The sequence below is a fragment of the Platichthys flesus genome, chromosome 1 (genome assembly GCF_949316205.1).
Source record: "Platichthys flesus chromosome 1, fPlaFle2.1, whole genome shotgun sequence".
In the NCBI taxonomy this organism is placed as follows: domain Eukaryota; kingdom Metazoa; phylum Chordata; class Actinopteri; order Pleuronectiformes; family Pleuronectidae; genus Platichthys; species Platichthys flesus.
Window position 1 is genome coordinate 21258148 of NC_084945.1, and position 24012 is coordinate 21282159.

The 24012-nt window shown below is 41.6% G+C and overlaps 1 protein-coding gene across 1 annotated transcript; it reads right to left on the bottom strand.

The window, feature by feature from the left end:
- Window positions 1–1808: 1808 nt before the first annotated feature.
- On the bottom strand, window positions 1809–16002 carry mmp2 (matrix metallopeptidase 2). Its single transcript, XM_062388824.1, has 13 exons — window positions 15651–16002; window positions 15218–15444; window positions 14094–14242; window positions 13073–13201; window positions 12395–12568; window positions 11394–11567; window positions 10448–10621; window positions 10107–10262; window positions 9848–9974; window positions 5480–5616; window positions 4738–4897; window positions 4321–4430; window positions 1809–2981 (listed from the first exon to the last, which is right to left on the bottom strand). The coding sequence occupies exons 1-13, from the start codon at window positions 15804–15806 to the stop codon at window positions 2878–2880; spliced, it is 1977 nt and encodes a 658-aa protein (XP_062244808.1). The 5' UTR covers window positions 15807–16002; the 3' UTR covers window positions 1809–2877.
- Between the last annotated feature and the right edge of the window lie 8010 nt (window positions 16003–24012).

The window sequence follows — 24012 nt, forward strand, 5'->3', positions numbered from 1 at the left end:
ATGTATGTAAAAGACAAGCAAGCATGTGGGAGTTTATAGGTTTGCAGCTGTGGAAATATTTTGTGCATGTGTTGAAAAAGTTTTATGCACACAGATAATTTTTTTGTAGCTGTATAAAAACAAATAAACATTTGGATATATATTCCCAATAAGTTACGGCAATGTAAAGGTGACAGCTGGCCAACACGCAGAGTTATAAGATTCTCCGACTGGTGATCTCCTCTGTGATAAAGCCTGGACAACAAGCAGCTCCTAACTCTTGACTTGCTTGCTTGTTGTGCAGACATGATTGTTATTTGATCCCACAGACACTCGGTTCAGCAGAGACAGCCACAACAACGGATATAAAAAATGTTGGGTGTGTCATTTGTGTTTTGGGGAAAGTGGGAAAACAGGGAAATTCTCCACAAAGAATGCATATCAGAACTATCTCTCTAGCCAAATCCCAGATGTTATTTCCTTTTGATAACTAATGGCACTAATGTAAAAATAAATCAATTCCATTAAATGAAACTCCCCTTAAACAGCTTGGAGCCCCCTGGGTAGGCCTGGAAATGAATGTGTTTTTTATAATGTGATAGGGCACACCGTGAGATCCCAACATCCAGCATTCTTCCTTTATGAATAGACAGCAAAAAATTATGATAGTGGTGAACCAGCAGCAGCAGCAGTACAAGTAGCAGCAGACGAAATATGCAGTGGCAGTACCAATTGCAGTAGCAGTAGTAACACTAGTAGCAGCAGAAAAAGTATCTGTTGTAGAAATTGCAGCAGCACAAGTGAAGAAGTAGCAGCAATAATTATAACAGCAGCACTAACAGAAGCCCTAGCAGCAGCAGCTGTAGCACAAGCAGTAGCACTTGTAGCTGCAGCAGTATCGTATTAATCTCTGTAATCAGTTGAGATAACACAGATCTACTCCTCTTCATCATGCTGCTCTAAACAATACCAGAACTCAGCAAAACAGGAAACTTGGCCCAGGTTCTTATATCCTGAGTGCAGGAAGGAGGAAAGGAAGAAGGAAATCAACTGCACTTAGGTACATCTGACAGTGACAGTACCTAACGAGAGATTTTTTATTTATTTTCAATTAATTGAAAGGTCATAAATCTTTGTTTGGTTTAGGAAGAGGGTTTAGATTGCACAACATTAAGACACTTCATTATTTGAACATAATAATTTTTTGTTCAAAACTCTTTGGTGTCTATCCTGTAGACTTGCCTTAAAAATAGACTTTTATTGTCTTTGGGTTTGAAATACCTTTTGTTCCCAGCGAGCAAACCTGGTCAATGTTTATGGTCAGAAAAGTTGCAATGTAAAGGAAAAAAGACCTGCTGTGACATTGTATTTCACTTTGTATATATTTGATCTGTTAATGCAACATGGGCCTGTGTAGATAGAGGGGGCGACTTTTGGTGTGCTATCTGCCTCCCCTGCCCAAGATATTGTGAATGCATGGAATAGTGTCAACCAAAGATTGTATATAGAGATGGACAACTTGTCTCCACTTCCTCTCACTATCCAGAAATGAAACCAAAATATGCTGGAAACGAAGGCTGCCATCTTGGGAATTTGGAGCCTGAGTCTGTGTAGTAGCGATAGGGGGTAGGAGCCGTGGGAGCAAGGATCCATGGATATGTGGGACCAAACTTGAGTGTCAATTGTCGATAACATCATTTCACCCCATTTTATAGCATCAAATAAATAATTTATATATATGTATATATATATATAAAAATTATACAGTGTCGACCCACAATGTATGCAGTATTTACCTCCTCCTCTCTTAATCACTGATCCACAATGTATTGACCATCTTTCATCTTTATTGATGACAGTAACAAAGTGCAAAAGCAATAAAAACAACACAAAAAACATTACTGTTTTGCTAAAACCAGCAAAGAAACAAGATTGTTAAAAAAAAAAAAAGATATTTAAACAATACTACTGTGGTACCCTTGTCATGATTCTATCATGCAGCAAACCTATACAGCCTCTAGAGGCAACCTGTGCCTTTAATCTGTCTATACTATTAGTGAAGGGACATACAACATGGAGTTGCCATGACAATAATCTGGTCTCTTTATTGTTTAGGTCCCTTGTATAGTCCTATAAAAAGTGCTAACCAAATTAAGAATAATGTGTGTCTGCGAATACTACTTTCTGACATTCAGAGAATACTAAGTTGTCCCATCAGACACAGTAACACTGAATATAAGTTGTGTATATGTATATATATTTAGGACTATATGCAAAAGCAAACTCTAAAGCACCATTTTCGGTCAGACACATTGTGCAAATTCATTTGTTTAAATGTATTGCTCAACAAGGAGAAACTTTATCAATTCAAACTGATACATTTATAAAACTGCACTTAGCACACTGGACATAGAAGTAATTCTAAGCCAATATGAATTCCTCATCTGGTGGAACACAGCCTTTCAGAATCAAATCTGCATTAAACGGCAATATCTCACAACAAAGTATAGCACTGCGTTCACTGCAGTGTGGACATACCTGATGTCTGAATAAAAAAACAACTCAAAAAAACAACTATAAAACAGGGGCTACATAATGTAATAAATCTGCATCAGCATAACACATACAATGTCAATATCACACAGTATTATCCAGTTGCCCATGTATAGCCTGTTTAGAAGGTCCCGAGGTCCCTTTCTACAAAGCTGGAGGTTGATTATACAGGTTGGAAGGGACATGTCTCACACAGAAGCGTGCATAGTTGCCAGGACAAAAACTTACAACTTACAATGGTGTGCACTGCAGTAACCTCAAGTTGTGTATGATATTATGCCAATGTCCTCTTGAGGCCAGGCGTCATTACAGGAACCAGCAAGTTGTACGTATTTTTCGGCGCTCTCAACAACCGAGCCAGTCCTTTGTGATTTCGCCCAGTTTGACAATCTTCAAGCTGCTGTCTTCCAGTTTGAAATAGTGGTTTCCTTTGAAGAAGTAGCTGTAATCTGTTGAAAACAAGCACAATGCACACTCTGTTCAAAGTTTTTGCTTTAGTTAGTTTTCTCATAGCAGTAGTTTGTGTAAAACAAGAAACAAACTACCTTCTTATAACATTCAAATATCAGGATTAAATAGCGTTTAGATTATCAGTGCGAAGTCGCTCTCTTTAAATTATGCCAATCAGGTAGTAAACAGAGGCACCTCTGTGCAGGGGCACTGACATTCTTTTTAAACACATTTGTTTGTTCACTGTGTGGGGAAGGAGCTCTGTGATGCTTGCTGCACTGTGTGAACGTTCAGAAAGCAGTAGTGGAAAAATCCCTAGTTGCTTGCCATAGACAAATATCTGCCACCTCTACCCCTAAGTATACATTGCTGAGAGTGACATTCTCAAGAGGAGGTTTACATGGATCATGCCTAAAAATCAACACTCACTCACAGGATTTCTTACCCTGTAATGCCCTGCTCACTAACCAGCAGAGCAAACTGGTATGTGGTATTCAGTCACTGAAAATTATAGCATTGCGTAAGAGACTTAGAATAAATAAACTGGACTCCCAGTGACTGTATCGTTTTATCAACATCAGACCACAGATGACTCCCTAACTCCAGAACAACTCCCTTTGGCCTGTTTTACTTCTTTATTTCTTTCCTTGTGTTTTCAGTTCCTATAAAGGATTCACTTCTGGCACAATAGCATCATCACTGCTTGCTGGGTTTGGGGCAGAGACAAAGTGCACGACTCACTGATAGAGCTGACTTTATTTTATGAGTAAAGCCAGTCTGCGGAGAACCAGCACCCAAAGAAACAGTCAAGTTCTTATCGAAGCCAACAACCTCCAAAAAACTGTAGGAGGTGGAGACCCAGAATGCCTTGTGTTGTTATGTCTCTATTCTTTTATTTACAACAGTGCTTAGTGTTTGGGTTTCTTTTAATCTTTCCTTTTAATTTTTAGATGAATGTAATACAGCATTGGTTTCATGGTGTAAAAGGCATATGAAGGCTATTGCAAATGTTCATGATTCTAAGAGGATGGGTCCTCATGACTTTGAACGCACCACCATGAGGTTTCTTCTTCTATAGTTAAACACTGGATTAATCAATACTGGAGGAATAAAAATAAAGTTTACTGCTATAACCAAGGCTCAAGACAATTGCTAATCATTGAATGCTAACATGCTAAACTAAGATGTTGCCAATGGTAATTGTTACAGGCTCTGCTATTGCCAAATGAGCATCTCAGCACAATTTGCTTCTAGCTTCTGGTAAATTGTCCAACCTCAAACTATACAGAGCCTTTTCCTTCACAGCATATGTAAAAAAGAAAAATTATATATTTTTACCGATGTCATTAAGACTGAAGGCAGCGTCTAGGCCATCTGGGATGCCATTCCAGGAGTCAGCAATAAGTCTGGGGAAGCCAGTGTCCATGATCTTCTTATCTTCATCATATCTGTATAGATGAAACAGTAAAGTGAATGCTTTAATACGTATTTAAGAGTTCCCTCGTGTACAAAAAAATATTCAACACTCAAACTCTTTTATAGAGATTCAAATTTTATCATCATCACCTTTAAATCCAATGTTGTGTTAGGGCTAACACAGCTGTTGTGGTTTAGAGTACAGTTTAGGTCATACGAAATACTAACTAGATCCAGGCATAATTCAGTACTGTAATAGGGGGTGTAGACAGCAGCATAAGCTAGGGTGTGGCAGAAAAGAGCTGTTGGGCCCAAAATTGTTTCAAGTTTGGGTCCTACCTCCAGAATTTGTCTCCAGAGAAAAGATAAGTCTTCCTGTTCTTGTTGAAGCTGAAAGCAGCGTCGATTTGTGTTAAGTCTGCCGGAAGGCCTAGACTGGAGATTTTCTTGGGGTAACCACTCTCCAACTCACTCGCTTTGTAGATCCACATCTCCTTGCCTGGGTGAACAAAAATTATTAGAAAGGAAAATTGTGGTTAACAAAATACTCTGGACATTAGTTATACTGACGGAAGGTAAGAGACTTTACAAAATACACATTCTTTATTCTATCTACCAAGTATATATAAATATATTTGTGAGATCTTGTGATTGCTATTTATAGTAAGAGTCCCTCCTTAGCCAAACCAGCTCTGCTGCTGATGTACTCAAATCTGATCATTAAGGTAAAACTCACCAGTATTCATGAGGATTGTCATATTAGTAAGTTGCATAGAATGAACCATAAACCACTAATAACTATTGTGGAATATCTCAAGTGTCCCCAAAGTGCACACAGGAGTGCCAACATTCCCGCTTCTCTTAATGTTTCACTTTGTTGAAATGCTTGACTGTGAATGGAAAAGCATCCGAATGATCAAAAAGTAAAGACACCCCTTGATGATTCATGCAACTCTCTGTTTCTATGATCACCATGAAAGCAAACAGATGATGTTAACACAGTTTATTTAAAAAGACATCAACGTTGAGCAATGTTTAAATGATCTGTTTTTAAATGGTATACTTGTCTTCTCCACCATACCTGAGAAGAAGACAGTTTTTTCCTCCAGTGGGTTTTCATAGGCAGCGTCTATCTTGGCAGGCAGGTCCGGCCAGTAGGTGGCCACTAGCATTGGGCCAGTGGGCTTGCTTCTGAAGTTGACTGACCTGAACTGGAACCTGGCAGACAGATAAGTGGATGAGTGGGTGAGCGATCTTATGGTATGAGCTGGGGATGAAATGAGAGTGAGAATGAAAGAGGAGCAGAGGAGGTCGACGACAAGGAGTGTGTTTTTGTGTGTGTGTGTGTGTTTGTGTGTCTGTGTGTGTGTGTGTGGGGGGGGGGGGGGTAGTGCAAGTGCTTCCAGCCACAATGGCCTGATTCATGAGCATCTGGTTCTCGTTAGGACTAAGGTTGCCGACGCCAGCGGAACAAGACCCATCTTGCCTGGATTTCCAAATCCACAGCTGCACAACAACATCAGCTTCCCAAACTCTTTTCCACTGACCTATTTTTTGAAAAGAAATCATCTACCGATTTCAAAGTTGTGATGATGAGAAAATAAAAATAAGACATAAACTTCAATAGCATATATACACTGCACATAAGTACTGTATTTCCGAATTAATGACATATTCCAGTCTCAACCAATCATGTGTAAGTTGTTAAGTTGTATCAGCTATATTCGCTGTGTTATTGTCCCAATGTCTTTAATTAGTTAATTAATTAATAAATCAAAAGAATCTATTTCTGCTAAAGAGAACAGACTTAAACGATTGACAGATTTTTCCAAAGCAAAGTAATGCAACTTTGTGCTAATGTCAATCGTTGTAAATGGTCAGCTCTGCATTGTGATGCAGTGACAATGTAAGTCTGGCAGAAATATCCGCAGCCATAATGCTCCTGAATTGATTCTACATCGTTGACAAGACTCCTGCGACTTCAAATGTAGTGTTGTTGTCTTGAAAACCTTCCTTTTGTTGAAGGAAGCATCAATTGCAGCAGTTCTGTGGGAAGGTCGAGGCTGGAGAGCTGCTCTTGGGGTCAGCTCTCTCAAACCTATCTTGTAGACCCACATATCCATGCTGTTTTGATTTTGAAATATCTAAGGAAACATTTCTTGGTGATTAATCTGCCTTTATTAGAATTTTAAACATCAGACATTTTTTGGTTGGAGCAATACTTTGTCATCCTCCAGACCTGCTAGCATCCAGCCAGTCTTCCAGTTGCTAGCCCCCAGACAATTTCTCAGCTAACTGCCGCAACCCACACCCTGTGCTAGTCTCAATCAGTTTCCAATATGGCAGAAATTATACCCATAGCCTTCAGGCCATTTTGTCCATTGGCCGGCAGTCTGTCAGACCCTGAGAAATCTCTTAAAAAAAACTCGCCAGATGCGACCCTAGGACACCTGCAGCGTATGGCCAGTCAGTTCCAGCTTTGGGGTCTTGGATAATGCCAGGTCTGCAGTCTGGCAGACACTACCCCATGATCTCCAACCAACTGTTGGTCCTTGAGGGAGATTGAATAATGACTTGCTCCACCCACTCAACGTATTGACTTGGTCTTGGAGCACTTCTAGGAAAGGTGCACCAACACAGTACATGGTGGGAAGGCACCTTGACGTTGGTTGCCACCCCCAAATAGACCGAACTAAGAAGAATAAGAAGAAGAGCGTTTGGTCCGATACCAGATCCTGGATTCCAGTTGACCATTCCCGCCCTTCCTACCTCCTTGCAGACAACACAGCCTATATTCCAATGGTTGTACTGTGGCCTGAGCTGACCTGCAGTTGAATGATCTGGTGCAAGCCGTCTTGCTTAATCTTCAGTCTCCTCGCCATCGTCCACAGAGACTTTCCCCATGCCATTAGATTCCAGTTAAACTCCTACTCTTCCTCCTGAGAGGCCCTGCTGTCGCTGGTCTCCTGCTTAACCTCCTGAAGGGACATCTGCATTCAACATGCCCCAGCCTTCATTGTTGGCCTCCTGTCGTACCCCTGGAGAGATCCAGTCTTTGCTGTTAGCCTCCTACTCTGCTTGAAGAGAGTCCTAGTCCTTGTTATCGGCCTTTTACCTCAGTAGAGCTCCTGCATTTGTCCATGCCTTTACTGCCACTCTTGGGGACTGCTTCGTTAGTCAGTCTCCCTTATTCCCAGACCAGGAAACACAAGCAACCTCACAAAATGCCATGTTCAAAGATGCTCATTTATGGCGTTTTTTGTCAGTAGCTTGTTGTCAGTATGTGTAGCACAAAATTAGGTTCTGGCTGAAATTATTCTTGACTGACTTCTTTATTAAAAAAAATACAATCGTTGCTCATCTCATGTATTTTCTGTTTAGTTTTTAGTTTCTAGCAGTGTCTGCTGATTAAGTGTTTTGTTGTAAAGTGAAAATCACGCGTCAATTACCAGTGACAATACTTCTGTCACTGGTAAAATAGTTCTGTAAAATTATAGTCATAAATACACTTGGATGCTTATTAGTAGGTTGGCCAAACTGTTTCTGTGAGACAGACTTTATAATTGCCTTCTCCTTAAGCCTCCAGACAGACAGACGCACACTACTGCTGAGCACAGGGCGTGCTACAAGCTTCGCTCATTTTATCTTGTCAGGATTTGTCCTACATCATAAATATTGCTGAGCCAGGAGATGGGGGGGGGGGGGGGGGCAATTTGTACAATGGAAAAGTCAAGTGGGCTTTACCCCTGGAGCCCAGAGGCGACTGCTCTTTCTCTGAAGCTATAAAGCTTTGTACAAGAGCTCTGCAGCTTACAAGCCTGACATGGCCTTCAGGCAACTCATTAAGTTGCTGTGAAGGTCAGAACAACAGGCTCATTCGGAAACTTTACTCGAGAGCCAAATTTGATGTACGTTCACTTCAGTGCCTTGAGAGACCTCTGTCCTCAATTTATCTCCCTTGCTTTTTGATGAGTAGCTCTTAGTCCTCACAAACAATGGAACATTTTCCATGACTGAAATTCAAGGCATATCAAATGAATAATTGCTTGAAAATTCAAAAAACAAAGTCTCATGGTTCCACATGAGACGTAACACAGATGTAGGCTGCTTAACCAACCCCTGATTCTTATTTCAGTCAAAACATCTGCTGAACTAGGCCTAGCTGCAGATAACCAAAGAGAGGCAAAGTCCTGTCATTCAACTAGAACATGGAGCCGTTAAATTTCACTATTACGGGTCCACAAATGTATCTAGAAGGCAGCCTAGCATCAGAATGTTAATAGTTAACAATTATGGAACAGTCCAGACGATAATCATGTATAATTATCTTTATTTTTCAGAGTTGTTTTAAGAGAAGAAAGTATTCGACTAGTTTGATTTCCAGCAACAGGGCCAAGGTGTCAGGGTCCACATGGCACCCTATGAGCGCATGTGCTGCTCTGTCTATCGCAGTAAATGTTTGTGAAGTGAAATTCTGTATTAAAGCCAGTGAGTGTGACTTGTTTCTCCTAGTTTTTAAGTCCAGGTTCTTGGAGGGAGGTGAGGGCGAGTCTAAATGAAAGACTACACTCTTTGGTATGGAGGTCTGCTCGCCTGTTTGCTTAGGATGATTTCCCCAAATGGCCGTGACAGATACACAGCTATGTTAACCTCAAAATTGCAAGGAGTAAATATTAAAGGGTGCAGCTATGAGAATTAATGCGTCATGCAGCAAGGATGCTGTTTGTGTTTTCCATCACTCATCACTTTTTTTGCTTTTGTTCTTAGTAACCCTCCGGAGAATTTGAATAACAAACTTCTGCTATTGTTGAAAATGCTCTGACTCACAAAGACTGTTGACCAAACCCGGGCATTACAACCCTCTGCACTGGGTCAGCTGGTAGACACAGTAATCTTACGTGACCTTGGAATCACTGGTGCCAGTGGAGGAGAGGATTGCGGACTGTGTTTATGGCTGACGACTATTTTGGTTGTCACTTCATGCATGGACAAATAGTTAGTTTTTGCCTCTTTCTCATTGTCACATCATGAAACAAGAAATCCACACCACAATCTTAAAATGGCAGAGGATTGCCAAATGAGAAACAATAATTAACAGAGTACCTCATGTCAAACTGCTTGTTTTTGTGGGCAGGATTATTATGAAATCCAATTTGCGTCGGCTGAATTATGCCAGAAGTAGGCTACTGGGTTCTGTTTGTTGTTCTTTCCATAGATCACAGACAGGAAATCCAGCTAGACTTTGGCAGAGCTTGCAAGTTTCAAGAAAGTCAAACATGGAGCAAATGAAAACAGAGCAGTTATTACATCGAATAGCCTGATCCAGAGCTTGGATTATGGATGCATGGCTTGTTAGTGTACCTTCCTTGCCCTAATGTGGTGTATGCAAACTTGGTGAAATCTAGTTTGGGCCAAAACAACATCAGGACTTCCTGTTTGATGTGATTACCTATCCTTGAAGAAGAAGGTCTCTCCTCTGATTTGTGCTATAGCATCAAAGACAACTGGCTCCTTACAGATGTCCATGGGAGTGACTGGACCTTGAGTCGGAGACAGGGGCTTGTCTGTCGACCCACCTAAATTTAAGAGATTTACCACAATATATTTAATCTTTGATTGATCACACATTCATCTTGTATTCTTGGTTATTGTATTACACTTAATCAAGATCTAGGCAACAAGACACATATCACAACATTTCTTCTCACCGTAGAGCTCCTGGATGCCTTGAACGTCATCATGAGAAAGTCTGAAGTCTTTTGTGTAGGTGTAAATGGGGGCCATTAAAGCTCCGGGGTCCTGAGAGTGCTCCAAGCCAAGGGCATGACCAAACTCATGGGCTGCCACCAGGAACAAGCTGTAGCCTGAAAATATGTGTTTCAATGATTGATGGTTGAGACAAGTCTTAGTAAATTAGTATGATGGAGTCTGACTGACAGTTTGACAATTGCTATGGCTTACAAATACATAGTTATGGTGATTTAACAGTGTTGTAACCTTTATTGCATAGCAACTTGGCTGCTAGTCCTACAGGCCCATGCCTTCATACCTTGGTCTGGACAGAAACCCCATTTACGGTCATCATCATAGCTCTTGGTGGAAGCACACCACATCTTGCCATCACTGCGCCCTGATGAGGTGCATGCATCATAGGTGTCTCCCAGGAAGGTGAAGGGGAAGGCACAGGGGGCTCCCTCTGCATTTCCTCCCACTGTTGACATGGCTGGAGGGGTAAACACAAAGTCAAACTGAGAAAAAAAGTGAAATGTGCAGCGACCTTGGATCATCTCACTGTCTAATGAACTCATTCACATGCCAAAATTCTTCTTCAGAGCAATTAGCCTTCTATTATATTGTGAAATCAACGCAGATGATCGAGAACAACACAATGAAGGAAGCTGGCACGGGACATCAATAGCTAGGCATGAAACCAAGAAGAACCGCCCGAATTGATTTTCTTTCAGAAACATCGTTTTCAATTTGGCATGACAGGTTTTGTGCTGTTTTAAAGAAAAATAATTTCTTATTCAGCACAAGGTTTCGCTCTAGGCTTTACAACGAGGCTACATTCCCAATCAATTAGAACCAGACGAAAGCCCCAGTGGCTATACCTCTCTCTCTATCTCCACGTCTCTCCCTCCCAACTTCACTACTTCAGCCCTAAAACGCAGTCCTACTGACAAAATGGAAAATAAGCCCTGCCACTGCACATTAAAATACTTTCACAGGCATTCAGCAAACCACAGGCAAGACTGGAAACCCCAACTGGCAGATTCCAGTAGACCTTCCACATGACTTGGTACCATACACTGCACATCAAAATATACACAGACAGTACAATGCACTATATGAATCTAATCAAGCACATATACAGGACACATAAACTGAAGATAACCTATACTCTGTGAGCATCTTTATGATACATAGAGGAAATTAAGTTTTCTTATGTGATGAACATAGTCAGACATAACAGACAGTGTAAAACACCCCATTACCAGTTTCAGGACAGAACCCAAAGCTTTTGTCACGGTCGTAGTCCTCAGTAGTGGCACACCAGCGGTAGCCATCATCCCTGCCCTCCGTGGTGCAGCTGTCGTACTTCTCTCCCTGGAAGGTGAAGGGGAACTTGCATGGAGCACCCTCTGCATTTCCAGCCATGGTGAATAATACTGTAGAACAAAGGTAAATAAATAGAAATATAGTGTCATTCAGTAAATATAAAGATCAAATATACCAATATTATAATTATTATAAATATTAAATATCATAATATTGTATTTTTCCCTGTTTACAAAGAATACGCTCAGTTTCTTACATGATTATTGCAAGCAACTAAGATGCTTTGATCCCTGAATAATGATTTCAGACAAATGTACTGACAGACGAAAATAAACCATAATTACAGCTGGAATGAAACTTTGTTGTACATCAATACACAATAACAGACGGCTCCAGTACAAACAGTTGTATTCTCATCATAGAACACAACTGAGTACACGTGTACTCTGTCTGTTTTCTTGTAATGGGTATGTGATCATGTTAGTACCATGGACAGCAACATAACACAGATAAACAAAGTGTTTGACAAAGCCCACTCTTCTAAAGTGGGGCAGCAACTTGGAAAAGAAATCTTCCATACTCCACTCCAAACACAAAACAACACTTTCCTGGCACATAGTCCAACCTACTTTCTTTCTGTCCAAAATCAGCAAAGCAGCTTTGAATATGGCAATAATCTGGTATGAAGTTTTACTTTGCCTCTAAGGAAACACTGATTCTATTTACTGAACTTCTTGTTGTTTGGGTTCAGTCAGGTGCAAGGAGGGCAAGGACAAAAATTCTGCTAAGGTCAAATGGGGACACAAAAGAATACATCAAAACAGACACTTACTCTCTAAAGACAAATAGGTTAAGAAACATTGCAATGCCACATTATATGAAGTATATATACAGTGAGCTATGTCAAAAATAAATGTAACAACATGACAAAACTTACATTCATGAGGGCAGAATCCATATTTGCCATCATCATCAAAGTTGTAGGAGGTGGAGCACCACAGGAAGCCATCATCACGGCCCTGGGATGTGCAGGTCTTGTACTCAGTGCCCCTGAACAGGAAGGGGAACTTACAGAACTCGCCGTCAGCATTACCAAACTTCACCTTCACCACTGTGAAATAAAAAAAGGATATTGATATTGTTTTGAACCAAATGATTCAGTTCAGTTCATTAGCAAAATGTACTTTATATGCAATAGGCTATACTGGTATAAAGCATTTCAGAGCACTGATACAAGACAGAAGTTCATTTTACTTTCTGTGAGCAGTAGATTGCTTTTGCACAAGTAATAGATTCAGAGAAGAGGATCTGAATAATGGGAAATGCATTAAACTATCTGGGTCAATGCGTGCAAATATAAAAGCTGGCAGTGGATTTTCTACTCAGCTTCCAGATGGCTGAGATTTGCCATTTTGAGTGCCAGAAAGTTCAGACAAAGTTAATACAATGACAACAAAGTATCTGAAAGTCAGATCAGAATTATCTATGTCAACATTAGAGTCCTGACAACTCAACTGTTATGAACTTGTGCTTATGAAAACTTGTACTGCACTTGTGCATGTAGTGTAGCTTTTTGCCATTCACTGTTATACTGGGAATAGTCCCCCGCCATTACCTTGGCCATCTCCCAGTGTCCACTGCTCATCATCATCAAAGTGGGAGTCTCCGCCAATTCCTGGCCCTGGAGCGAAGGCGTGAGCCAAGAGGCCATCCTTGCCGTCAAAGGGGTAACCGTCTCCGTGCTCTGTTGATGACATCATTCAGTATTAAAGGTCCAGTGTCTGAGATGTAGGTGAAAGGGATCTACTGGCAGATATTTTATATAAAATAATCCTAGTGATGTTTTCACTAATGTGTTTCATTTATGAATTGTGTGAATTGTTGTTTTTCCTTATCCTAGAATAAGGCTTTTATATATAAATATTTAATATTCACCCTGAGGAGCAGGTCCTCTCTACGGAGGCCGTCATTTTTTATTTTACCAAACTGGACAAACTAAACACCTTTTGAGTTTTTATGACAACTGAAGGAAGGTAGTACCAAAACTAATAGTGGGAAAATACGTTCAACATGTTATTACATTTGTGTGTTGATTCAAACACACAATTATTCTTCATATTTTTGTTGGTAAAATAACAGCTGCAATCGTCGGAGGTGTCAAAATTAAAAAACTGCTGAATTCATTCTTGACAGGGTCAGCTCAGACTAATCTGGATGATATAGCCGTGTGATTAAATCATGACTGGAATGATCAGTGATACAACCACAATTCTTTTTGCTGGATAAAGGATTCCTAACATTGGTTTGCAGGGTATGGAGTCACTGTATAACATTAGTAACTGCACCTTTACCATTTCTCCAAAGGAAGTTGAACTTCTGTTCATCAGTTTCAAAACTCAATTTTCCCTTTTAGAAGTGGAGGGCCATTCAACCTAATCATAAGACAGTTGTTAGAGGGCTTAAACATCTTGTGGAGAAATCTTGGTATATCACTCCTATGTCCAACTAAAGGCTTCATTAAGAAGGGCATTTGGGAATATGAAGTCCTTTTTGCTATAAAACAAGTTAATGTTTCTTAAGCTTTTTGTAACTTTTAAATGTCTCAATGTAGTCTCGGGTCTGTCCACGTAGCATACCGTTGCGGCCAAAATTAATCATGATGTCAGCCTCTCCATCCATGATGCGGGTGAATACGAGAGGGGTGACGTCGCTCCACACTTTGAAGGCTCTATGGAAAGCATCATTTATGACCTCCTCGTCCAGATCAACAGAGTATCCAAGAATTCTACGGAACAGAAAGTTTCAAGATAAGGAATAAAAACATGGAAAAACACTCAAAAGTCAGTGTGACATTTTGAAAGGTACCTAGACGATTCACTAAATCTCCTTCTCTACTTGAGATCATGGAAAAGAAACCCAGTAACAGCTTATGAATCATCTGGAGAAAATGCTTCCCGAAACAATGTTCGGCCGCAAACCCTGTTACATGCCTGTCTACGCAGTCCCTCGCCTATAAACCAGTCAGTGAGTCCTTGAGTTGTTGTTGTGTTTGGCTTGCAGTCTTCCTACAAGGCACATGGGCAGACGGGCTGGAAAGATCAGGCCACACTCAAAAAACCCACTGACATAAATAAACCCCACTCTCCACATTGTTGTAAAACCTCAAACGGAGCAAAAACAAAAGACCTGACACACACTGTGTAGGAATGCGGAGTGTTAGCAAGAAACAAAGTGCAAGCGCTCCAGCGCCGTGCAGATGGGGGTGGGGTGGACTGGGGGCTGAGATGGGAGGGGGGGGTGTCAGGCGGGGCCAAGCTGTGGTCCATTTCTCAGAGAAAACAGACTCTTAACTTGAATTTCCACTTTTGTTCTCTGGAAATTAATTTCAAACAAAAATATTTTGGTTTTATCAGGGAAATGACATATTGTAAATAGTCCGTCTCAATACTAATAGTTTAATTTATGCACTTCAGCCGTGGGGAGTCAAGTTATTTTACCTTTCTGTGACATCATATCCTGATGTTAAACATGAAAAGCATCTAGAGTACTTGGCCCATTTGTAATGCTGTTGCCTTATTCATGGGCCATACGCTTAGAAACTTGCATGATTCGATTGGTGGAGCACAATAGTTCAGATTCATAATAAACTCGTGCCCACTCCCATCACTAAATGCTCCTTTAGAGGAGCTACTCACTTGAACAACTCCCGGATAATCACAGTGACTCTTAGGAAATTAGAAGGTTGTGTTGTTTTCCTGACCTGTAGGTGATGTCATTCTTCTGCCACATGGGTTTCCTGTGGAAGAAGTTGTAATTGGCGACATCTGGGACACCACAGCGAGGCTTCTTCATGATCTCCACCGTTTTGGCATCAATTTCTCCGGTTTCTTGTATAGAGAAGAACTTCTGCATTTTCTTCAGCGTGTCCTTGAGCACCACGAGGTTACATCTGTCTTCTGGGCATCCATAAAACTTATTCAGATAGTGCTTAAAGAGAGAGAGAGAAAAAAATATATATGAGAAGGATTTAAATATTAGAATAGCTATTTATATTTGGTTAGTCCAACACACATGACTTAATGAACATATGATGTAGGCTACAAACTATTCCCTGGCAATAATTTACAAAACTGTGCATTCACACGATTGACCCACTTAGGCAAAGTTTCTGGGAAAACGATTAATACACTTACCAGAGCAACTTCTTTGTCTGTTGTGGGGGTAGTATCGTCTCCAGGAAACTTGATGATAGGCGAGGGGGCAGCATACGTCGCTTGAAAGACGATAAACTGAATCAGAAACAATTTGAGAACTACCCGACGACAACCATATATCGTCGGAAAACCCATTTTCCCAGGTGAAGTGTATCTGCAGCTCGGTGAATGTCGTGCACGATCCTTCCAGCGGGTCAGCCCGTGGTGCCTCTGCGCCTCTGGAGGATTTTTTTTTTTCCCCTTCTTCCTCTTAACGGGACATCCTGCACCTCCGATCTATGAACTTTCTCAGTTCTGCTTGCACAGGCACTTTTTCTGCCCCCGGTGTATTCTGCGCAGTCTCCAGGTTGGGAGAGAGCAGCGGGCGGAGGGGGTGGAGATGTGGAGGGGGGGAGGCCACAGACAGGAATAACTTCATGCGCACTCCTATGCTCGGATTCCTCTCTGTTTCCCTTGTTCTTACTGGAAAAGCACGGGTGGATGAAGGGAGAGTCCGCAGCGGGATGGCTGAGGATTAGATATGAGCGGTCATGACAGATGATGATCTACATCAGATCTGTAGCGTCCTCGTCACATTCCAAAAGCCTCAGCGGTCGTCCAACATCTCACCATTTCGTTACAGAGCTTATTATTTCGTTTAAGGCTACTTGTCACCTTTGGGGTGAACTCTGTCTTTTGCGGATTTATTGGAGTGCGCGACGTGCGTTTTGATAAAGCAGCCAATTTGCGCCATAGCCCCCAGATACTAGACTGTAGTGTTCTGTTATCTGCTGTAACATACACAATGAAAGTGGTGTGCAGTATACAACACACTACAACGTTATTGTTAGTTTTGCACGATATAAAATAAAATGTGCAATATTTAATTTAAAACCTCCCCCATCACTCATAGATACTGAAACGGATTATCTGTTTTTTTGCGTCATGTGCACACCACTGTTTGTACATTACTTCATAATAATAAGAGGGTGTTGTCTGTATATATCAACATCTATTTATTTCATTGTCCCTACCTTACCCTTTAGTAGCCTATACCACACATGTGTTATCAGTCCCCCGCCCCTCCGTCAGTCATCATGGTCCTTACTCCTTAAGATCAAAATAATTTTTGCCTCATTTTGTTGAATAATAATATAAATTAAATTAATAATAGAAACTGATTAGCTGTTCCCCATTATTCGCCGCTCATGCTCCATCTCCTTTTTCACCGTTGCAGCAAAGTGGAAGAGTGAAAAACTATGGCTCTTTCCTATTTTCTACGAATACAAATCCATTTTTCATGTAAATATCATCTGTTGTTTTACTTAACCAGTAATACAGCGACACCCAGCGGCAGGCAGGATAGGCGACATTTGAAGTGCTGTGGCGACACCTGGTGGCAGGACGTGAAATCGCAGTATTACTGATTTATCCCGAATTTATTGCGAGTTTCACCACGATCTATATAATGTATTCGGCTAATTATTTAATAAATAAATCAGAATGTCCAACCTCATGAAAACTGGAAAGAATTTGACTTCTTCTTATTTGCTTGAAGAACAGAAGGTCTCACTGTGGAAGATGTGTTAAGAAGCATACATATCTTTCAGATTAAACAGTGTTAATGTTAAACAGATTTCTTAAGTGTGTTTTAAAGATGTTTTTCTGCTGTCACTATGTAGCTGAGGAGCTATGTTGTGCTGCTGTGAACTTATTATCACGTGCTGCATGAAACCCTGTTGCAGGTCACTGACTCATCCCAACTGGTGTTTCTGTGAAACCGCTCCCTTGGTCCCGTTAGAAGCTCAGAGCAACACGCAATGACTCACAGCTGCTGAACTAGAGACACATTTTAAAAACACTGTAAAGAGGCCACGGGTTTACGCTGTGCCTCGAACACTGTCATTTGGGATTGACTCCAGCCATATCAGGGGATGAGTGGTAAAGATAATGGATGGCTGTTCATAGTGAGCTGGCTGAGGCTGCAGCAGCACAGAGCCATCAGTATCGCTGCCCCCTGGTGGCTGACAGAAGCCGTGCATCTTTGTCTGCTCTTAAGGCCCTCGGAGCCGGTCTTCTTTACTGAGACGGCATGGATTTAGGATTTGCTCTAACTCTCTTTGACGTGTCTTCCACTGTGACGCTGGTTTACTCCGAGCAGCATATGGGAGTGGACTCTTTAATAGAGAGAGCTGAAGGACTTTTTTCGCAAAGAGATCTGACAGATGGATAGCTCACAAACAGGATTTTGTGGTATTATCTAGCAGAGCAATTTCCTTTCCCTTTAGCTAGAGTACAGTTAATTTTTCATAGCCGGGGCTGCTGCTGGTGCTTGCAGAGTGAATTTAACATCCATTTGCCAACAATATCCAGGGCCTGTCACTTTGGAGCAGGAGCTTTATTTCATGCACTGATACTTGCTGCCATCTCCTCTAACTGACACACTCGCAGTGATCCCGCGCAGAGCCGGGGAACAGAATGGCTACCTATTAAATGTACATGGGCCTGCCTCTCTAAATAGAAAACGCTGAGATGTGAAAAGTTGAGCCACAGCTACAGTAATTGAACGGCCTTGTGCATATGAATGCAATTTTGCAGATGAAAGTGGCATAAAGAGATTGAGATGATAAGATTTGATTTGCATGTAAATTGTTTTCTTTTTTTGTGTGTCCCTGTTGAATTCTCAAGCTTTGTCTAGAATTGAACAGCTCTCAATGTGTGTGTGTGTGTGTTTGTGTTTTAATGAAATACTGGTTTTAAAAATGGATCTTGCTGCGGTTGATTGCAGGTGCATCACTTACATTTGTATTTGTTTGTTTCTGAGGTGGATGATTTTAACACAGTCATGGTTTGATCGGATGCTTTACACCAGAACAACTGATTTATACTTCAACATCTACTCCCCGACATAATCATGCATCATCTTCATAATCAACTATTACCTCTTTACTTTAAATGGTGAATTTCTGCATGTGTTACAAACTCGAAGCTCCCATATGCTCACGCTGGTCCGACAAACTCACATAATTCATTATGACAGTGAGTGGCTTCCTGCAGCACGCCAGCGTGGCCTCCTCGTGCGACTGGGAACAGGACGTTCTGGATGTGCAGGCCAGTCGTATCATGGCTCTCCAGCTGGCTCGGCGTCTTCAGGCCCACTTGATTGACCTGAGTCCAGCTGAACAGACCGCAGGCCTGGATGTCGCCCTCTCCCCTCACCCTGGTCCTCTGGCTCTTGCGAGGGACCCAGGCAGATCCTCTGATGGGTCATCAAACCAAACTGCCCGTATGGCTGGCTGGCACCAAGGTCATGAATGACAAATATCACAGTCCCCGCACTGGCCTCGTCCCAGTCCAACCCTGGAGCTCCTCAGAGTGCTCGGTGTGTATTGTGCACTGGTGTTTGGTTCAGGCTCTGCAGTTAATTCTGACACAGAGTGGTTTCAAATCAGTCCATTGGCATTGTTTGTTTTATGTTCTGTGCAGGAGTAATTAAGCAATGGCTGAGTAAATGAATGCAGCAACAGCTCTGTCAATAAATCTGTTTCAAGATAACTTAATTTGGCTAAGCACTGTGTTACTACTGTGACACATATTATATCACTCGATTTGAAACATTCCGATGATGAATTATTGAACATAAATCCATTATCTTGAGCATGTTTTATTTATGAATGCACCAAGACACTGGAGGACTTTAACACTGCAGGATAATTATTGTTCCACATTGTGTCACCACTCTTCTCTCAGATGCAGCTGCCAGCTCCAACTGCGGCGAATCAAAGAATCCTGACTTTTGATTGACATCGTGTGCGAGGGCGAGGCCCAAAGCGACATTAGCCGAATTGCTTTATTTAACGCTTTCTCCCTCATTCTGTTTCTCTTTTAGCGCGCCGTGTAAACACTGATGCAATAATGCATTCCATTATACAGGGGAGAGGAGATGGGTGTCTCTCGTGGCTCCTCTCCATCTCAATAATAGGTCAACAGCTGTATTTAAAAAATTAATCACATTCTTGGCAGTTGCAAAGGTTAGCCGCGGCGCTCTGAGATGCAATATTGGAAGCTCAGATCGGCGGCAAATCTCGGCGGGGATGAGGAAGAGTTGCCTTTGATGAGTACAGCATGTAAATGATTTGTGTGTGTTTATAGGACACGGGGCTGGCCCTGCCTCACTCCAAGACAGCGGCCTCGGCACCGCTCGGCACCGCTCGGTGGCAGAGGCTGGCAACAGCAGACGGAAAGAAGCACGAGAAGGGGAGGGCTGACCTGACTGCAGCGCTCCCCTGTTTGTTCTCTCAGCAGCAGGATTCTCTTTCTTTTCTCCTCTCGCAGTCTCTCTCTGTTTCACGTTGAGCCTTGTTTCATTGTGTGTGCTTCTTACACTTCATTTCCGCTTTGTTTCTTGTATGCTCAGGTCCAAATCCATTTATATTTAAGTATCTGAGAGAGTCCCTGTATCACGGCATATATTATCTGAGATTTCCCTGCATACGTTTCCCATATCCTCAGAACTCTCAGGTTTAATGTGAGCTGTGAGTTGTCCTCGTCACGACGAACCCAGGACAACTAAACAGCTTGTTTGTTAATCCTGTTGTTTCCTGACGGAGACATTATCAGCTTGTGTGTGTGTGACCTTTTAAGAAATTCAAATATTGATGCCTTTCTCACATCAGAGACAAATTACTCTCAAAGATATCCTGAGGTATGAGGACACGCACATGAAATATGCATGTCTACCTTGGATTGCTTTTAGTAATTCTGAAATATTCAAAGTGGTTCATTTGGAGCGCCGTGGCTCTTGCTCATTGTGCGTTCAGGCTGACGTGGGGGGGATGCATTTTTCAGCGTCGATCTGGGTCGCCCCTCGAAGTAAATGGATAGCCTTGATAAGTCAAACAACATCGCTTCTTTGATTGTTGGGTGAAAGTGAAATAAAAATACTGTCCCTGTTTATTGGTTGTTCGCTGGACGTTGTGTGCCAAGCTTTTTATGAGCAGTCTTTGTGTTCATCCTACCTGGTTAATGTGCAACGAAGATTATAGTCAATGTTTTTCATTAAATTAAAGAAACATTGCTTTATTACTGTTCATGTATGTGTTTTATATATAAATTTGAAGGATTCACTTAACATATATTGCATGTTGAAAGGCTGTTTATTGATAGAGAATGTATCACATGTCAAAGTTTGACACTGCATATCCCTGGGCCCTTGAGAAAACACACATGCAAAGTGTGAAGCTAATAAATTGAACGTTTTTTTTGGGACGTGTGAGCCAAATACAAGCAGACACGCAAATGTTTATAGAGTTACGTGGTACATGTTGTTTGCACTTGTTGGCTTAGGAAACTTCTGTTTCTCTCCAGTATTAGTGAACCCTGTGATAATCAGTACTTAACCCCACTGTGCATCCTTCACTGGGACAATTCATCTGAACATATTTTGGCTGATAATCCAGGAGTCCCACCACAGCCATAGTTCCTACATTAACACCAGTTTTCTTGTGCTAATTGTGTTTTTCCCCCGTTGGAGTGTAATTATAAATAAAAAAAAAACAATTAGAAGATAAGTAATAGTCCATTAAAAGAAAATGAGAAGTGTTTCCAAAACAACAGAGACCCATTGGGAAATCAGATTCTCTATCATTCCCTTTCATTCATTAAAAGAAGAAATCGGCCAGGTCTGGCAGCACCCCGGTGTTCTCCAGCTTTAAACTGCCTTCCCTCCTTTTGACACATTTCTCTGCCAAGCAGCGTCCTCATCTGGAAGACGAGAACCGATTCAAATCAAAGTCTTTCACTGTCATAAACAGCATCAACCAGTCAGATGAGGCCTGGAGTGAGTTGTCCCTCAGGGTTCTTCAGAGAAAGAGTAATACACCCAGGTAGGCAGCTTTAATCCGATTAAAGCTCACAGACAGACTTAATCTGATTTGATGTGTATCTTTCTGCGTGCCTACTTTACATAAAACAGCGAATTTCAACAGCTGGATTTCATCTTTTTCCCCTCTTACATCTCCGACCGTGAAAAATCTGTCACATTTGAAGCCGCTCAAACAAATCACAGCAGTCACCTTACCAGACCTGCTTCCTCCAAGATAACAGAAATGCCTTTCAAAGCGCAACAGGTCACTCTTTATTATGGTTTGAGCCCACTGTCACAAATTCCGAACAAAAGTGAATTTCCTTTACTCTGTCAATAACAAGCCTGGTGTCACCTCCAAAGGTGAGGGAGCGTGATTTAATAAACGTTCTCTTTTCTTTTTGTTTTGACCCCGTGTCACCTTGTTAGTGAGAGAGAGTTGGATTTCAGTTTTATTTTCCCTCCTCTGGCAAGTCCCCCACTGGCTTCCTAGAAACCCACCAGTCTGATTATCCTTTATAAACCTCTGATATCAAGGCTAGTCCCATAGAAATAAGTCGGTTTTACTGCCGGAAACCGAAATAAAGAATGGCATATTTGGAGGTATTGATTTTGGGATTGTTTGCAAAGAAGGTGACTACTGATTCTTAGCCTTCAAAACTTTTGCCCTAAAATGAGTGTGTTGAAGGTTCTCCAAAGTACTGGATTTCCCCCCCCCCCCCCCCAAAAAAAAAAAAACCCACCCCATTTCCTCACAAAAATTAAAGAACTTCATGGTTTGTCCAGTGTCTAGCCTCCTCTGCATGAAAACAGGTTTGTTGTGTCATGTGTCAGTGTCGATGTATGAGCCGTTATTCTGCCCATACGGAAGCTGTGCCTCCTCCTATTGCCTCCATACCTGTGATCTGAGTGCCCTTGTGTAGGGCCTTGCCGGCATCTTATAGGCCCCCCTTGTGTTTTAAGTACCGGATTGCACGCACGCCACCGCCGTCCGTGTTTGCAGGATATTGAAAAAGACCTTTGTCAGGAAGCTGAGGCCCAGCGGCCTTTGGGGAGCAGTGATCGTGCCGCTCCAGATTACTGTATCACCTTTCAGTCTTCCTCCTAATAAACAACAGTCACGCGTCTGAATGGTGATACTCATGCAACAGGCTCCTTTGCTTTGAAAAAAGAAAACCACTTTAAAACAAGCAGCAAAAGACTAGTAATCTCCCGGTCTCTGTTTGATTTTTCCATCAGGGTGTATTTATCACTGTATAAAATAATATACTGTATAACACTTGGCAGGTGGCAACATATCTTCCTGAGTGCATTGTGTTTGCAGCATTGAAATGTGACCATAGAAATGAATCAAAGCACTCGGTAGCCCCAGTGCCATTACTATGCAAACCAGATAGATGGCTTACATTTAATTTATATAATATTCCCAGAAGAATCATTTTTATTACTGGGGATCTTGGTCGGAATATGTGGCCTATAAGAAATTAACTTTGTCTCATTGCTAAGTACACCAATGCATCAAGCCATTATCTACGTGATAGATGAATCATATTTGATATTATACAAGACAAATGTATTCATATTGCATATTTTTCTAATTTTTCCTGTCTGACCATCTGTGTGTGTCTTACGTCTTACCAAGATTAATCTGCTGATCCTATTGGGATAGAGGGCAGGTGTTGTCCCCTCAAACGCACAATAATATAGGAGCTGATATCAAAGTATAATCCACCATCATTTTATTCAAATCTCTTTTAATGTATCAGGGTCAGTGTGGGCCTTATTCAGAACTGATTTATTCTATTTTTACTGTATTTCGTGCACGTGTGTGTTTAGAGCGTAGCCAGAAAAATCCTATATAGATCATTGTGAATATGAGTGACATATGAAATAGTAGCTTTGTCCTTGGCTCAGTGGGTGTAATCATTTAAGCAGAATGATCCTTGACTGGATTAGGGGGAAGTGGGTGAACACTGGGACCTTTGGCTGCAGAGACAAGGGGCAAAGTTCACCCTTTTGTTATGGTCGCTGCTGTTGAGCCAAATTCCATCTGTCATCATCAACAGCATGTGAGGATTATTCTTTCCAGGAGAAATCGCAGCGTTCGATCTCCACCTTCACCTCTTTTTGCAGCAAAGTGCCTCTAGACGATGATTTACACCGACATCACTCACCTAGCGCCCTGTTTGGTCTGTTACAGCCACTGTCTTACACGTGCCCTCCTAAATTCACTTATGTAGAACACTTGTCTTTCCGAGGTGTTAGACGGGATGAGTGGATGCTTGGGCAGATTGCAAACTAGTGTTAATGATCGGCCTGTCAGGCAGAATCTGTATTGCTTAATCTCCCGCTCCTGCCGTACTACATGATCAGAGCGATGTAAATGCGACGGATATCGATTTCTACAGCATCTCTTGCACTTGTATCACTCCCTCTCACTGCTACACACAGTGTCCATTCACATCGCTTCTAATCCCACAACTACTGTCATTAAAACCA